The sequence below is a fragment of the Pempheris klunzingeri genome, chromosome 4 (genome assembly GCF_042242105.1).
Source record: "Pempheris klunzingeri isolate RE-2024b chromosome 4, fPemKlu1.hap1, whole genome shotgun sequence".
Taxonomy (NCBI): domain Eukaryota; kingdom Metazoa; phylum Chordata; class Actinopteri; order Acropomatiformes; family Pempheridae; genus Pempheris; species Pempheris klunzingeri.
The window spans coordinates 13,266,641-13,284,610 of NC_092015.1; the positions used below are offsets into that span (position 1 = coordinate 13,266,641).

The 17,970-nt window shown below is 41.5% G+C and overlaps 1 protein-coding gene across 1 annotated transcript; it reads right to left on the minus strand.

The window, feature by feature from the left end:
* Window positions 1-1,819: 1,819 nt before the first annotated feature.
* Window positions 1,820-5,312, minus strand: LOC139200156 (uncharacterized). Its single transcript, XM_070829391.1, has 9 exons — window positions 5,279-5,312; window positions 5,051-5,197; window positions 4,593-4,778; window positions 4,332-4,429; window positions 4,143-4,249; window positions 3,969-4,048; window positions 2,992-3,020; window positions 2,787-2,915; window positions 1,820-2,380 (listed from the first exon to the last, which is right to left on the minus strand). The coding sequence occupies exons 1-9, from the start codon at window positions 5,310-5,312 to the stop codon at window positions 1,820-1,822; spliced, it is 1,371 nt and encodes a 456-aa protein (XP_070685492.1).
* Window positions 5,313-17,970: the final 12,658 nt, after the last annotated feature.

The window sequence follows — 17,970 nt, forward strand, 5'->3', positions numbered from 1 at the left end:
CACGAGGCCTGCTTAGTGACAAGAAGCCTAAAACCAAGCACTCTCTTTTAAGAGGCATTCAATGTTTGACTTTGAATTTTCTAAAATAGAATAAATAAATGCTCTATGTTCAGGCCTAAAGGCTCTCACAACGGGGCGCATGCATGTGATGAATACGGCACAGAATTTATCTTGAAGACAGCAACACCTCCAAAGCTATAACCAGCAGTTTAATTAAGGAAGTGTATGAATAAGTGGATTAGAGGGGGTGCATGTTTCAAGTTTATATATGTACACGTGTGTGTGCAGGGCCCCTCAAGGATGTAAAGTAGAGAGCAGATTTCGAGGGATTTGGAAGGATTTCAAGATTATAACATGATTACAGCAGGCAGCCATGGATCAAACATGTTGGAAATTGAGATGTAAATCTCATGTGCAGCTTGATGGAAGAACCTCTTAATGCTGGAATTTGGAGAGTGTAGAAAGGACTTTACTCTCATCCCTCTAAACATCTATAATCTATATTCATTTTTGATCCACCCGTATCTGTACATCCTGCGCTCTTCTGTTCTGATACAATGTGAAATTACTTTGGGCTTTGCAGTTGTAAAATATTTGAATTGTATGCTAAGCAAATCACAAGAAGTCTGCCACTGTTCAGATATATTCAATAAAAACCAAAAAGCATTAAGTCTTAAAAGAGTGAGTTGCTGGGAGATGTATCTAAACATCTATGTATGCATATACTCACACAAACATCTTGCAAAGACAGTCTTCCTAAAAATAACCCTTGTGTTGATCTAAACAACTAGAGCAAGCATAATGTTGTACCACTGCAAATCACACACACACACACACACACACACACAACAGCACTCAACAGCAGCACAGCATGGAATTATACGATGCCTTGCCCCAGAGTGAGACAGACACATAGGCCATATCAGTGGCACATAGCAGCTAATCTAATTGATAAGTCATATAATCTCAGGGAGCTGCTGTGCCACACCCCTCGTATGCTCAAACTCAAACAACCACACACACACACACACACACACAGGGCAATGGCAGATTCAACACAGGGGACTTGGCACAGAGCTCTAAGCTAACACTGATACTAAGTGAAGACTTGTTCCATCTGACCTTCTGATTTGGCTCACAGCCCCCTGTAGGAATACTCACTCTCTATTAAAAGACCCAGAACCCTGCGCGTCAGATAAACCATCGAACCAGAGGAAGGCAGCTCCTTTAGGTTTCACTTGGTTAACCTGTTGGCTATAGAGAAAGCTTACTACAATGAAAAGGGCGTAGAGAAATAAGGTTAGAGGACCTGCATGTGTCCGAGTTAGAGAAAAGGGTAGGCAATAATTGTTCTTGAAATTAAATATTCATGAAGACATGTGGGTCATCACCTCTACACAAGAGAGAGGTTGTTGTTCGCGGGAACCAACACAGAAGCACAAGTGTCACCTTGTGTTCACTCAGCTGAAGTTTATTGTCTTAATTAGAATATGGTAATGAACAGAGCCTGTCTACCAGGCCAGTATTAACTCCTGACTGAGAAACTGTTTGGACAAGATGACAGATTGTGTCACGCATCTGCTTGTTGCCAGACATTATTCCTGTCCGAGATCCCAGATAATTAAAAAGAACACAGCTGAATTGTTTTATAAACTGGTGCAAATTAAGACAGAGGTCATTTGGATCATTCCTTGTAAAACAAGAAACAATATTACACTGTAAAGATAACTGAGCTATTTTGGGCTGAAGGTGAAAAGGCACCAAAAGGCAGGAAAGTGAGAAATAATAATGAGAGAACTACATAAAAACAACACATTTCTCAGCATTTATCTACATTCAGATTCATTTTCTGATCATTAGGCCCCCACATGTCATTGATATCTGTTTGTCCAGTTGTATTCTCTATTGTGATCTGAGTGTTTAATTTCTGGCTTCCTGGAACATTAAGATGCGGCCGATCTTGGCTCTCTAGCACCTGACAGTTCAGTAATGTGTCAGGGTCGTTGCTCTGGACAGTGTCACTCTTCTGCTGGTCGGAAATATGACTCTCCATTTTATAGTTACCAGGACCTCTACTCTCTACACTTTGTTGGCTGTGACTCTGGCTAGCTGGAATACTGTCCTGCCGCTGGCCATCAGTGGGACTGCGGCCATCTACGGCGGGATAATGCTCCGTCTGCGCCTGCTGAGTGGTGCTGCTGTCTGTTTGTGTGCAGCCTCTTGTCCCGTCTTTTGACTTGCTGTCGTGCTGCTGGCACCGTCTGATCTGGCCTAATGTGATTTGGAGCTCATTGAGGCGCTGTGATACATAGCGTCTCTTCAGTTCCAGCAGGATTGTTCCATTACGACTCAGGCTTGGCATGCTTGCTGGTGTTGCCCTCTGTAAAAGCATAGATCACAGACTGTACTGTAGATGCTGTGTGATAAAAGATATTTATGAACTCATACACAGTCTCAATCAATGATGCAAATGCACATCATATTAACGCATACCGAATCACACATTTTTCTCTTAAGCCAAGGCTGAATAGGCGCAAATGAACATCAGCATTAGGAAAAGACATTTCAATTATTTTGTCACCAGTCAACTAAATGTTTCAGTATAATATGTTATTTATATGTATGGCATGCTACGATAATGAGCAGTGAGAAAGTCAGGCTAAATGTCTGAGCATTTTGTAAAGGACTAGAGATAAAGAGAGGATTCCTAAAACCTTCGCAACACAATTAAATTACCATGCATGCATTATGTAATGTGTAAAATGTGTAATGCTCCAGCTAATTACCGCAGTTTGGTTGCCACTATTCTCTCTCTCCTTAAGCAAAGTGCTGATTTGAGCTCTCTGCTGTAGCTGCATGCTCAACTGCAAGAAAGACTCATTCATGCGGTCAATTTCTTCCTCTACACAGGACATCTGTAAAAGAGGAAAAGGGGAAGTAATGTGTGGTGCTTGGAGGACACTGAGTACTCTTTTAAATCAAGATAGATACCTGCATCGGTGTCCCTTTTGGTGGTAAACCTGCAGAGATTAAACAAGACTTCTTATTCTTCAGAATTAAATTCTGAATTAATTGATTTTGAGTAAATGGCCTAATGGAATCTGAATTGATGGAAAAGACACAACAATTGAAACACCTAATAATATATGATTATTATGTATCCAGTAGAAGCATTATCACCTATTGCCTTCACAACAGCTTCAGTGCTCATTGGCATACAGTCATTAAAGTCATGAACTGTGTGTACTTGGATATTGGGCTATTCTTCTGGAACAAAAGCTCTTTAGGTGATAAAGAAGGTGAAAATCGACCTCACTGTTTTTCTCTCCAGGACTCCCTATAATGGTTTAATGATGTTTACATCTTGTGACTGGGGACAAATGGAAAAATGTCAACCTGAAATCACAATCTTCAATCTGAAATCACAATTGAATGTGTTCATTAGTTTATAATGGCGCATTAATGTTGAGAAATATAGGAACATCATGGGCTTCATGAAATAGCTTGCCAGCGCCATCATGGATCTACAGCTCCAGGGCTGAAAAATTGTGGTTACAAAGCATTAAACCAATTCCCACATAAAGAGAAAGTGTACAAGACTGCTAGTAATGCCTTGATAGGTTTTCCATTGATCAAGGGTCAAGGGTTTGTGCTCCTTATACCAGCTTTTCTGTCTTGGCATATTGCCTGTAACTACCATAAATATCATGCTTTTTTTTTTTTATTATTAACTTATTTAGAAAGTATCTAGCTTCTAATACATTTGATGATACATGATACATTTTGATTTTGGATCACTTTTGTTTTGTATGTTATCACTACCATATTCACGTAATTACTTTGCTATAGCAGATGAACAGTTTCAGTATAAACATTTCTGCACAACTGCTAAAGTTTGGTGAAGAACTTTTATTTTCATATGTGGTGTTTTGGTTGAGCTTGTATAACAGATAATAGAAATGTCTTACCTGTGTCTGTGTCCTCAGCTGAACTCAGTTTGAGGGTCATGATGAGCTGCTCTAACTTGAAATATTTGTATTTCTCAAGTCTAAATTTGAAGACAGGCACAAAAGTCACTTACTTGCATGATTTTGTTGAGGGAGTATTATATTCTGCTGTAGGTTTTTATCATTTTCACCAACCTGCTTGCTAATAGGTGCTCAGTGAACTGCATTTCATTGGGAACTCTGGTGTTGAAAAACTCCTCAACTAATGCACTATTCAGTCTCTCTGAAGCATCAAATTTTGACTGTAAAAAGAAAGCATAAAAGGTTATTTGCCCCTTGCGCACTATGAGAATAATGGGTGAGACTTCAGTAGCACTTACACACCTCTGCTGTGCTCCATTTGAAAGAAAAGTTGAACAGACAAAGGCTTAAAGCCGAAATGGCCTCATGGAGAGCTTGCATGAAGCTCTGGGGTTTAGATCCTGGATTAAAAAAAGAATATCATATTGTTTCCAAAGAAAATTACATACTTTATGCCTTTAAACGGGATTGACTGAGCTATTACCCTGCACTACACAACTGTTGCAAAACCATAACACAAGATTAGGTCTCAGAACTCTCCTCTATTATTATCGGTCAGATTACCTGATGCTATGTGGGCCATGGACTGCAGAAGAGTAGCGATGAAATGTCCCACATGCTGAAGCTTTGCCTCTGACAGATAAAGGATTTGATTGGTTGCATCAAAATAAAAATCCCTTGAGCAATGTGCCAGCAGAGCCTCATTAGAGGAGGATGAAGAAACAGGGATTGACTTGGCCAGTAGCAGAACTACAGAGGGGAACAGGGGGCAGTTTGCAATCAACTGCATCACCTGGCAACCAAACAAGAAAACGGCAGAGTGTTGAGGTGAGAGGTTGTCCAAAGCAGTTGGGATAAGTTGCCCATCATTGCTGTCCTGGACAGGATGTTCTGTAGCTGCTGAAACAGATGGAAAATGCTGCATTTAAGACTTCATATTTACTAGAATAGTTGTCACATTCATTATTAGTTTTTTTTTTTTTCCTGAGGTCTTTGGGATTGAGGATATCATGTTTCTGTACCATTGTGGAGACGCTGATTAGAGTCGACTGAGGTAAGGTCCTGTAAAGACTGTTGGATCTCCTGCAGGGTCCTGAATAGAGGAGATATGCCGACCAGCTTGGACAGGTCGTGGTCACTTACACAAGGAGCTGTGCTCTGGAGATGGACTAGGAAAGACAGACTCATGTGACATGACATCCCAATGTTCTTGGACATGCAACACACCTTTGTATAGATTTGTTCCTTACCTGGCTCATGTAGAAGAGCCTCTGCTTTGGCCATATTCATTGATGAAAACTGAGGACATCATTTGAAAGAGGAAATCATTCTCTACTTAATCATTCCAAGATATGCTACAAACAGAAGAAATGCCCGTACAGTACCTGTGTATAACACATGTTGGTGTCACCAGGTTGTGTGTATCCAGCTTGCGGCTCACATTCCCTGGCATCATGAGAACTAGTATGACAATATGGGGGACCAGGCAAATCCTGGCTCGGCCAAGCTTCTCCTGTCAGCCTATATAGGAGAGCTTCCACTGACCTGAGAACAGCTCCCAGTAATGCTATAGAGGCCTCAGCTAGAGTAAAGGGGATGTTTAACCCAGTGCAAGAAACAGTTTAGAGAAAAACATTTAATAAAGGACATAATAAAGGCATATTTTTTAGCCTCTCACAGCACAACAGCAAACAGCCACACAGCAAAACAATCAAGTAAATATGAGTCTTTGGGGCATTAAATAAAAGGAAGTACTCTGGCACCAATACTGTTTAGGAATAGTCAGACATATTGAGAAATACTTATTCACTTATTTGCTGAAAGTTAAACGAGACAATCAGATACACTCTCAGATGTAAAAGAGGTATCAATCTTCTCATCCAACTATTGACAACAACACAAATAAGCATACTTCCCAAAATGACAAACTATTCCTTTAATCATCTTGGTTTTATGATTAGACATGGCCATCATTTTTCTTCATCATGAGAAACTATTTTCTCTACCCACTGCTTTGGAAAGTTTTACCTTCAGTTTTACCTTGTGTATCTCTCTGTCCTGCACTGCTATCAGATGGTTTATCCCTCATTGCATTATGGACCAGCAGTTCCTTAAGGAGACTCAATTTTTTACAATCCATATTCTCAAAGACGTTCTGAAAGAAAATTCATGTTATTTTCTTTTGGCACTAGATAAGACCACAAGTTTTAAATATTACATATCTAATGGGCAATTATTTCCTCACTGTAACAAAACTCACCTTAAGTGTGTCAGTCTGTTGACAAATATTTCTATAAAACTCCTGTGTGTCTTTGCGGTGTCGGGACAGTTGTGAGGCTATATGGAGGTTCTGATCCTCTAGTTTGTCATATAGAGTCTTCACATTGAACTCCTCTAAATCACAGCACCTTGACACACCTATGTAGGAGCAGAATATGTCAATAATATAAGTTAGAATGGGATGAAGAAGTCTAAGCACGCCATGCTAAAGAATTGAGAAGATCTCTCAATTCTCAATGACTGGCTGCACCTCAAGATCAAAAGCTTCCTTCACTGGGCTCCATAATAATAAAGCAGAGCCTCTCCATCTTTTTAGATGCTCCAGGATGGAGCATGCAATGGATGATAAGTACTTGAATTAAAATTGCAGAGGCTAACTAGAGAGCTAGAGATAACAGCACAAGGCATTAGAGTGTGATATTAGCCATTATTTTCTTTATCATCAATCAAATGAGGAATAGGCAGTTAAATGCTACCTGGTCATGCGTGATGGTTTCATAATGACTAGGCCAATGGACATTTAAACGCTCTATCAACCTGCATGAATAATGCAATAAGCACCAAGTGAGAAACATTTAAGCCAACTCTGCCTCATGGTATTTCAAACATTATCACAGACAAGAAAGAAACAATAGCATCTATATTGAAAACCAGTCAGATGGAAAAGAGTTGCCAATTAGTTGCTAGTTTAGTGAAACTTTTCTGGAAACATTTTCAATGATTGATTTATGGTTTATTTAAGGTTAATGAAGCAGTGCAGAATATATAAAAATGGGTGGTTTTCTTTATTGAATTTAACCAAACCATGGACGTTATTCTATGAAGGATAATTACACTGAAGGCTGTCTTATGTAGGCCCTAACTATACTGTAGTATACTGTTTTAGCCATGTTAGCAGTGTGGCTCAATGGATTTCAATGTCAGACTGTCAATCTTTCTGCTTTGGGCTAGACTGAAATACCTCACCATCCATTTGATGGATTGCCATTAAATGTGATTCGGAAATTCACGGTTGTCAAACACTTGGTTTGTGACTAAATACCTGCAAAACTAATGGCTATACTTTGTGATTACTGGCTAATGTTAGCATGCTAACACACTAAACTAAGACAGTGAACATGGTAAAGATTGTAACTGCTCAACATTATCTTATAATCACTGTGAACGTTAGCATGCTTACACCAGAATTTAGCTCAACACTCAGCTGTGATTTACTGCAGCCTGTGTGTGTGGCTATAGACTCACAAGTCTTGTGATAGGCGATTATAGACGAGCAGATCTAATGGTGATCGCTTCAGCACAGAATAAAATTCTAAAAATAGGATTCAACTGCCAGACTCACTGTGCACTCTACCACGCCCGCTGGCAACACCATGATTCCCTCACATTACCACTGTTACTAAACTGTTACAGGGATTTGATCATCTTTCTGGAGGAGGCTTCAGCAGAGGGTAATAAATAGTGAGCTTGCCTCCTCTTGAAACAGCGGGCTCCTCAGCTTCTGCTCCCTCTCCTACACCCCTACTGCCTAGGAAGCCACCTAGGCTTGGGCCAGCTATGCTGAAAGACAAATGCAAAAGACACACAAGTATATATGTTACACCATTTCACATATAGAGATTGACAAGAACAATGACACAGAGAGGAGGACAATTTCTAGCATATATATTATAATGGGTACAAACAAAGTATGTGCCACTAAGACACCCAACATTTGTGTCCTACATGGATAAAACACACCATCAGTTCTGATGTCAAGCCAACAAACCTGTCTCCACTGCAAACACAATCCACTGGACAGAAGGGTTCCCCAAGACTGCGCCACTTTGGCTTAGTCCTTGACTGGGAGACAAGTTTTGCTTTGCCGGGTCGCAGAACCAGCACTGTCGTGGTCAAAACCACAACTAAAACCAGCAGCAGACTCAGGATCCCTACACACAGTTAATATTGTGTCATGATAAAACAGCAAAAGTTAACTCATTGCAAACATGGACCTGTAAGATAAAATGTTGAGCAAACACTGATGGTGAACAGTAAGGATGCACACCTGCTATCACTCCCCAGTCAGGTAGAAGGTTGAGTCTGTGCTGCTTGACAATACCATACTTGACCAGCTGTGCCGGGGTCATGGGCTGGAAGACAGAGGCCCGAGGGTCACACTCTGTTGCCTCTTTACTGACCACTATCACCATGCTCCGCTCTGGGACAGCACTGTCAACAAACACATACTTCCCTGTTTCTGAAAACACATGGGCAAACCTGACAGAAGGAGAGGAACGGAGAAAGGGGCCATGATCACAAAATGGTATTTCAGATGATCAACACTTCATGCACTACCTACAGTATGGACTCATTACTACCTTGTAGAGTTGAAGTTTGTCTGCTTCATAAGTATCTGCAGACGTCTGAAGGCACCATAGTCCCAGCCAGGGTTGCTGTTAAACAGGTGGTCTTTCTGATACACTGGAAAGTGACTGAGACGCCGGTCTTAGGGATGAAATACATTTAGAGATGATCATAGTGTTCAAAACAAAAAGAAATCATGATAAAACCAACATGAAAGTAAACAAAGTCAGTGTTACCAGTGTGGTTGATGGTGAGATAGAAAATTAGCATGTCACCAGAGGACAAACAGGCGATGGGGTTGGGGATACGAGGAAGGACAGCTAATTTGGCAGCAGCATCATCATCATCATCCTCCTCTATGTCTCTCCTCTGTCTGGGTCTTGTATTTAGAAGTTCTATTGGTTCTGAATGGGGGTAAACCAGTGTTAAATCAGCATGCTCTGGTTTCAGACGTTCATCACGTAAAATTTTCCAATATTTTCTTTTAAAATGACTACTGGATACATAAATCTATTCGGTTGAATAGAGATATACAAATAAAAATAAAATTAATCAATATGACATGTTAGTCATAGACAAGTATAGTCACCTGACAGAAATCGATGGATAAGCTCTCTCTGTGTGGGAATCCAACCAAATACTCCCTCAGGGTCAAACTGCACCAAATGGATTTTACCAATATTTTTTGCGTGGATATCTGGTCCTAAAACATTCATTACTGTCTGGATGTAAACAGAAATAAGCTCAATAAGAACTGGTATACAGCACACTAAATACATTCAATAATTGTTCTATTAATGCTATTGATATTTAGTAGCGACAACATTGGTATGGTATGGTATGATATGGTATGGTATGGTATGGTATTTTACGGTAATATATCGTATTGAGCGATATTCTATGGTAATGTATGGCACCCTATGGTAATGTACAGTATTCTATGGTAATGTATGCTATGGGATGGTAATGTATGGAATCGTATCGTATTCTATGGTAATGAATGGTATTGTACGGTATACTATGGCCATGTACAGTAATGTAGGATATTCTATGGTACTGTACGGTAATCTATGCAGGTAATCTATCTATTGCATAGTATTGTACAATGGGGACATGGGGGAGAACTGAGACAGGGCCTGAGAGGTAAAGGGTGGGAGCACAGGTGGGGAGGCAGAGAGGATGGGGGAGGTGGTCAGGTAACTATAAATGGTGTTGATTTTATTTTGAAAAAAATGTAAGGATATGTTGTCACTAGGTTTGAGAAGTTTGTTTATGGTGGAGAAGAGAGCCTTGGGGTTGCTGGAGCTAGAGTGTATGAGATAACTGGAGGACCAGGCTGTGGTGAAAGCATCTCTGTATTGTTGAAGGTAGCTTGTGCAAGATTGGAGGTGTACTATTAATCTGCTTTTCTTGTAGAGTCATTCGAGCTAGTGCTTACAGGACTTCATCTGGTGGAGTCCAGGAGTGCACCAGGGGCTGAGTGCGTGAATGAGACAGTTTTAGTTTTGATGTGAGCCAGCCAATCTAGATAGGAGGAGAGTGAGGTGATGTAGTGGTTGACAGGGTCGGGGGGATTATCAAACAGAAGGGGTGGGGTGGGGGGCATTTTGGTGGCAAGAGAAGCTGTGAAGGCTGATGGGGGACAAGGAGGGGAAAAAGCCAAGATATTGTTCTGTGTGGTATGCTATGCTATGCTATGCTATGCTATGCTATGCTATGACATGGTATTCTATGGTATAGTATAGTGCTATGGTAAATGTGCTGTAGTTGTGAACTACTTGACTGTTGTTGTTAAAATGGTATTTCATGTGATATAACAGTTGTGTAAAAATTATAAAAGTTATGGTTACTAAATTTCTCTAAACATGACAAGCCCACTCAAGTACACAATAAATATGCACATTCTGAGATGATGAAAGTAATAGTAGTTTTGTGGAACTGTACATTTACTTGCACGGAGAGAGGAGATCATTATTTATAACCTTTACCATATGCGTTGATATCAGAAAATCTGTAGCCTTAACATTTTTCTAAGTGTCCTGCTGAGACTCAGACTGGCCAAGACCCTGATAAATGCTACATGAAGCTTTCCACCAACAAATCGATCTAGCTAGACCCTACAGTCTGAAAAGTCTCTTGCCTGCATCAGTACAATACAAATGTTAGATTTGTACTTATTTTTATCTGACGGATGCAGCTACCGAAAATCCCTCCTCTCACTCATACTGGCATGATTAGTAAGTGTAAGGTAAATACAAAATCCATTATGTTGTAAGGTACAACCAATCATCAGTTTCTGAATGGCCTTGTCACCTCTCCCTCACCCTGGCCCAGACCATGCTGTCTCTTTCTTTGAGGCTGAGCAGCAGGTGTCCATCTGGCAAAAGCTGGGCAGAGAGCTGAGGCAGTCTGGAAAGGCAGGAAGTGTTGCAAAGCTCTTCAGCAGACACATATCGCTCACACTGGCAGCTGGGCCATCAGGTTCAGGAAAGACAGAAATACAGACAGCATATCAGGCTATTTACCACCTGGAGATAATAAAGTGTTCTTTTACAGGATAATTTAAAAATAGTATTTGAGTTTACACAGTATTTCGGAGGATTAAGTTGAATTGAAAAATATAAGTGAGATTCACATGCCCATCTCCACATCCAGAGTTCCTCCATGTGGTCCACAGGTGATATTACAGGACTGGAGGGAAGGTGACACACACTCTCTGGATGCTGCCAGACGTACCTGTCCAGTGGCACACCGTCTGTTCGCCTGACACACACACACACACACACACACACACACACACACACACACACACACACACACACAGGCATAGATGTCTAAAAGGACTTCAAACACACAGTCCTTGCTGGTCATTACATCATTCATGACTGAACCAGTAGGAGAATATTTCCCCCATTTCACAGTGTTGTATTGATTTCCAAATGTTCTGAAAAAAGCAATCATAACGTAAAAACCATTGCAGACGGGTAACATGGAGGCTGTGTTCTTTACAGGTTGATTAATAATTTGTGGTGATCAATACTGAGGGTTGTAGTGGTTCTGTGAAACTTCAAACACTTGAGAGCTGGCTGCTAAACATTTCTCCGTTCACAATTTAATTTTGAAGGTAAGGAATTTTTCCATTCTATACGATGCTGGAACACAGCTGTCTGACAGACCTTCAGGCATTTTCATGAAAACACTTGAAGGGAAGAAATTACAAATTGAAACTCAGCAGGTTTGGGTGGACTGTTGGAATGTTTTTCTTAAGCAGGAATATGTATTCCAGCTGTTGTGTATGTTATCTTTAAGTCAACGATCTGTCTTCATGTCGCCACTCTGTCTGGACAACTGTTAGGTCCGTGGAGAAGACATGTCAATCTTTGGGGTACCCCTCACATAACTGAGACCAGCTGTTACTTGCAGAATCACATACACTACTCACAAAACGTTAGGGATATTCGGCTTTCAGGTGAAATTTCAGGATGAACCTAAAATGCATTCTAACCTTTCCAGGTGAACTTAATGTGACCTTCTCTAAACCTTTGAATGCACATGTCCAACTGTTCAGTGTTTCAGTACTTTTTGCACAAGTTGCTGTTCTCTAACAAGAAGCTTAACAGCAAAATTCACAACAGGTTTGATCCATGAATCGACCAATACATTTCCTGCTTCAGTTAGAATTTAAACAGTCCTCCTCATCATGCTGTTCACATTCTGACATTACGAGACCAAGACGACACCTAACAATTGATCAGCAGCACCTCAACACTGGAGGCTTCAAACAGGAAGTCCTCAGACGGAGGTGTTCACTGAGCTTAGAGGGTCACAGAGTGTCATCAGCAGGTTGTAACAGTGATACAGAGAGACTGGAAGAGTCACAGAAAGGAGAGGAGTGGACGTCCTTTGGCCACATCCCAATTTATTGAGACACTGAAAATTTTTTGTTGTGGTATACCTACCACTGTTGTTAGATTTTCTTTCAATAAATTGTTTAAGATGAATAAAATTACCATTGCATGCTTCTACTTAAATGCCCTACTTTCATGATATAATATGAAAGTCGAATATCCCTAACTTTTTGTGAGTAGTGTATATGTGGAAGCTGTACTATGTAGCCTTCAGTCTCTCACCTATGCCTGTGATGTTAGACTCCGAGCTCGTAAGACTACATAAACTTCTTGAATGCATCTTGGTGTCCTCTCTTCATTACAAACAACCACAGAAAAGCATCTCTACAGTGGACTGTCCAAAGATCTGAAACACTTTAAGTTTGATATGTTTATTGATAACAAAAACAGCTGCTACTGACCTCAGGCTGGCAGTCCAATTCACTGTCTGAGGTAGAGCTTTTGAAATCCAGTTCATTGTAGAAGATAAAACCAGTTCTGCACAAGCATGAACCATCTGAGTGCTGGAATGCACGGTTTTTACCAATACAGGTACAAGAAGAAGAGCCTGAAAAAAAAACAGGTGTGACACAGCATGCCAATATGATCAACAGAGATATTTTCCATATTTTGGGATCTAACCTGCTGAAGAGGTGGAAGAACTGCCACAGGGAAAGCAGGCCTTCTGAGCAGGCAGATGGTTGAAGGTGCCAGCTGGACACGGGTTACAGTCATCCACTGTCTTGGCATAAGTGTGCTTGCTGAAGGAGCCAGGGGGGCAGGGTATTGCTTGTGTGGATCCAATGGGACAGACATACCCAAGAGGGCATGTGTTACTCTTGTAGTTGTCTGTGCCTATTGAATGAAAATAAAATCACACTTTACTTGGAGTTGGGCATTAAATAACAAACATTGTACACATACATAGAGATTTGGAATGATTTCTGGTGAGGAAAGTACCTGGGGGGCAAAAGTATCCTGGTGGGCATGGAAGGCATTGTGTGATGGGGGAGAGGTACAGGCGATAGGTGCCCCCCTCACACACACTACAGCAGCTGCCTTTGGATCCTCTGAGCCCGCTGGTGTTGACAGGCATGGTGCCCCCTTCGCAGGACTTCATGGCAGAGCTGTTGGCTGGGCAGTAGTAGGGAAATGGACACCTGTGGGGCATAGTAACAGGGTTATTTATACAGCTTTCACCCACACCGTATAGAATAGTGTCCAAACCCTTTAGGCTTTTATCATTTCAACAATTAAAACTCATTTCCATGTCAGTCTTATAAACATGTGTTTACATGTGTTTACTGGTTTTAGGATAATGGACCTTCCATGCACTCACAGTTGTTTAGGAGTGTGGTAGGTATGGGAGCCCTCAGGACAAAAATAACCTTCAGGACAGACCTGAGGCTCAGCAGTCTGAGGTCCACAGTATGAGCCAGCTCTGCACAGCCTCTCTGAGACTGCACCTGGATTATGAGCGAAAACTCATTACAGCAGAACCTCATTACTGCCTTTTGGGAAAAAGGCATTTATTAAAGTAAAATATTCTAAGTCATCACATACACATCATTATAAACTGTGCTGATGAACTTACCCATGGGGCATTGATAAGAGGTCCTGCAGGGGATCCCCTCCACATTGGGTTTTCCTGTAGTGCGAGGATCTGGGCAGAAGGTTCCCCCTGCACAGGGTTCACACTGGCCGGGTGCAGCAGCTCCAGGAAGAGGCCTCCTGGTGCCTGCAGGGCAAAGGATGGGAGGTCCAGACCCACTGCACCAGAAACCCGGTGGACACGGACTGCTGGAGTAGTCTGTAAGTCCTGAAAAAAATAACAGTTGTCCAAAGACAAACTAATCATCACTTCGCACACTGTAACCCAAATATAAATAATTTTGCTGCATCATCAACTACACGTTGGCCAAGACTTTAAATGAAAAACAGCTGAAGTATTATGCTTACCAAAATGACCCCAACATAATTAAAGTTCTTTACTACGCATCCTTTGAGAGGCCTTTATTTTTACTTATATTTATGCATACCAACAACTAGAGGGAGGAGTCATGTTTTAAACGTTTTAAGCAATTTGAGGCAGGTTAGAAAGAACATTTTGTCTTTGTAAATCCACCACTCAATCATTACTGTAGCCACTGGTGTCATTTTTAAATGCAGTGTCTTCAATCACATTATACCTCCCTCTCTCTTATCTCTGGCACAGGCTCAGGCACTGGTATAATAGTGTGCAGACAACCTAGAAATGTACTTTCCTTTGAACTGTTCTTGCAAATGTATATTCAAACTCACTAGATAGAGGAGAATTGTGGTGTATTTTACACCTAATTGCACAGTAGGCACATGATATAGGAATGAAGAGGAAAACTAATCACCTTTAATGGACAGTTAAGGTATCTGTTATTTTAACTTCCTCTTTTTTAGTAGTGGTCTGTTGTGTAAGATGCAATGTGTCAGACCTGTGCTGTTACAGTGTGAACCAGGAGGACAGGGCAGGCAGTCACCCTTGCTGCCTGCTCCAGGGGAAGCTCTATAGGAGTACATAGGACATGGCCTGGGTCCGGTCCCGTCTTTGAAGTCACTGCCAGGCAGACCATCACAGTAATGACCAGCAGGACACAGATGAATAACTGGGTCTCCTGCAACCAAACAAATACTAAAGCTTTAGGGAGAACTAAAGTGTTTCAGATTACACATTTGTTAAAGTCTTGCTTACATATCTATTTCTGTACTTTTAAGGCTCATCAAGCTCTGACCTCTAGCAACATGTCCGACCTGTTGACCCTGCATGACCTTGGTCAATATTCTCATGGCACATCTGGCTGTTTATAATTATCAGCCTGTAGTTAACAAATTCAGTTCCAGACCCAGTTCTCCCTGTTTTGATTGTCTGAATCAGTGTCTCAAACCCAAGCATTCCTTTTCAAAACATTGCAAAAAAGACCACTTCATAATTTAACCTTTATCCTGCATGTTTACCCTGAAAATCTGATTATAGTAGTTAAAGTAACACTTTTAACCATTCAAACATAGACCATGATCAGCTCATACCAGGTTTACACCAATGCTGAGGTGGGCAGGGTAAGCAGTCCTGTGGGCTACCTCCTCCTGGGGAGCTTCTTATAGTGTTTGCAGGACACAGCTCAGCCTCTTCTGTGCCCTCAGGACAGTAGAAACCTGGAATGAATAATACTTTCAGGCTTTACCTGTCAATAACAATTATTAGTGACACTTAGATTTCTTTTAAGAATTGATGTGTTGTACCTGGTGGGCATGGTCCAGCACACTGCATGCCCCACTGACACTGGGTTAAGTTAGGCATTGGCCCCTGAGGGGTGAAATCTGCACTCCCAGAAACACAGAGATACCCAACAGTGCACGCACCCTGAATCCTGCCAGCCCTGAAGGAAATATGCACAGTTTATCTACAAAACCCCCAAGCCTCACGGCATTTACACAGTAACACACACATCTGCACAAAAGAACATTTAGAAGAAACTAAAATGTATGCTTCACTAGATAAATAGAATGATAATTACATAATTTCTAACATTTCCACCCCCCCATACTCATATCTACATTCATTGTGTTCGTGCATATTAAGGTGTTAATTTGGCTGTTCAGTGAACCGTGACTCCTGTACATGATATACTCCTGCACTCTGCTAGTTGCAAGTATAATTAAAGCAGAAATGAGTGTTTGCCTTTGAGCATGTGTCTGTATGTGTATGCATGAGTACCGGAAGCACATGTGCCTAATTAAATGTCTGTCTGTGAATATCTCGATGTATGTGAGTGTGAGGAAAGTGCACATTTGCAAGTATACACTGTGGCTGTGATGCATCCAGTGTACCTGCAGAACTTCCCTGGAGGGCAGGGTAAACACTCTCTCTCTTCTTGTAGCCCTCCCTGGTTTGAATCAGTGTATGTCCCATCAGGGCAGGGTTGAGGCACCATAGTGCCTGAAAAAAGATGCAGTAGAAAAGAGACTGACAGTATTGTGATTTATTCCATGGTAATTACTATGAAGGACTAAAACTGCAACTAAAACACAAAACTGAGAGTCATTTTATTAATAAATGTGTGTTCTTTGTGATTGTTTATAAGGTTATTCATACACTGAATTTAAGTTATTATCCTCTGAAGTCAAAATTGTCCTTTTAGAGTACCTGCAGGGCAGAATGAGTGTGGTGGGCAGGGCCATGGCTCTCCCACTATGGCCTCCTCACAGTAGAATCCAGGTCGGCATGGGATGCAGATACCTGAGCCCGGGTTCGGCTGGTACTCTCCTGTGGGACAAGGCAGGGCCAGGGCAGAGCCCTCTGGACAGTAGTGGCCCTGGGAGCGAATGGAAATGACACACATGGTGCATCTGAGGTGTGGCATTCAATTTAGAAGGACATTAATGATGAGCAATATGGCACAAGCATCTCTAGGAGATATGCCTTTAGGAAAACAATACAACAATGGAAATTGGAAGGAGAGGGAGAGGAATCCACTGGGGGAGAGGGAAAACAGAGAGAAAAAGAAAGAAAGAATATATGACCAATATATAACCTTACTTTGGGACAGAGGAAGGCATATGGAGTGGCTGAAGAGAAGTCAAAAGGGCAGTAGAATCCAGCAGCACAGGGGCCAGTGGGGTAGGCCAGACCCTCAGTGGAGCAGTAGTGACCTGCAGGACAGGTAGAGCAGCTCTCCATGGACACACCTCCTATGACAAGAGGACAACAGATAACAGTGAGGGTATACAGTGATGAGGATCAGAGAAGCAGAGCGATCCCATTAGGACCTCTTTCAAATGCAAATGAAAGCTCCTACTAAAGATGCCATATGGAAATCAAATCAAGAATGCCATTTCATGATGAGTGTAAACAGTAGGTGTACCGGTGGTGTTGCGGATACTGCCAAGAGGGCATGGAATTGGGGAGAGGCATCCTGCAGGACAGTAGTGGCCCACGGGACAAGGGCCATTCCTGGGGAAGTCGTCAGAGTTCTGTGGTGTTGGCTCTTTTGCTCCACCTTGGCAGAAATAACCCTGCAAACAAGAGCCTAGACAAGATACAAAGACTATATCAAATTAGTTTGTAGTTACTAAATGGATTAACTAGTACAATGATGTGTTTTCTGAAAGACTAAAATAATGTCACCCTATATCTTAGCCTCTGGTCACCTTGTGGTGTTGAAGCTCCAAATGAGCTACAGTACACTCCAGAGGGACAGGGTGTGCAGACAAGTACAGAGTGGGCTCCTGTCTGGGTGCTGAAAGTCCCTGGAGGGCAGGGCTGAGGCATTGCTGTCCCAGCAGGACAAAAATAACCTAAGAAGAGAGCACTTGTTTAGTATTTGTTCAGAAATTAATTTGTATGTATCCGATATGTTACATTTGTATATTTCTGATGTAGGTTCAAAGTTTATTTT

Excerpts from the sequence above, each read along its gene's own strand:
- LOC139200156 (XM_070829391.1), bottom strand. The coding sequence starts at position 5,312 with ATGGCCAAAGCAGAGGCTCTTCTACATGAGCCAG. Across the intron at positions 4,779-5,050 it reads TAATCAGCGTCTCCACAATG|TTCTGCTACTGGCCAAGTCA; the intron begins GTACAGAAACAT and ends TCCCCTCTGTAG. Across the intron at positions 2,381-2,786 it reads ATAGTGGCAACCAAACTGCG|AGGGCAACACCAGCAAGCAT; the intron begins GTAATTAGCTGG and ends ATGCTTTTACAG.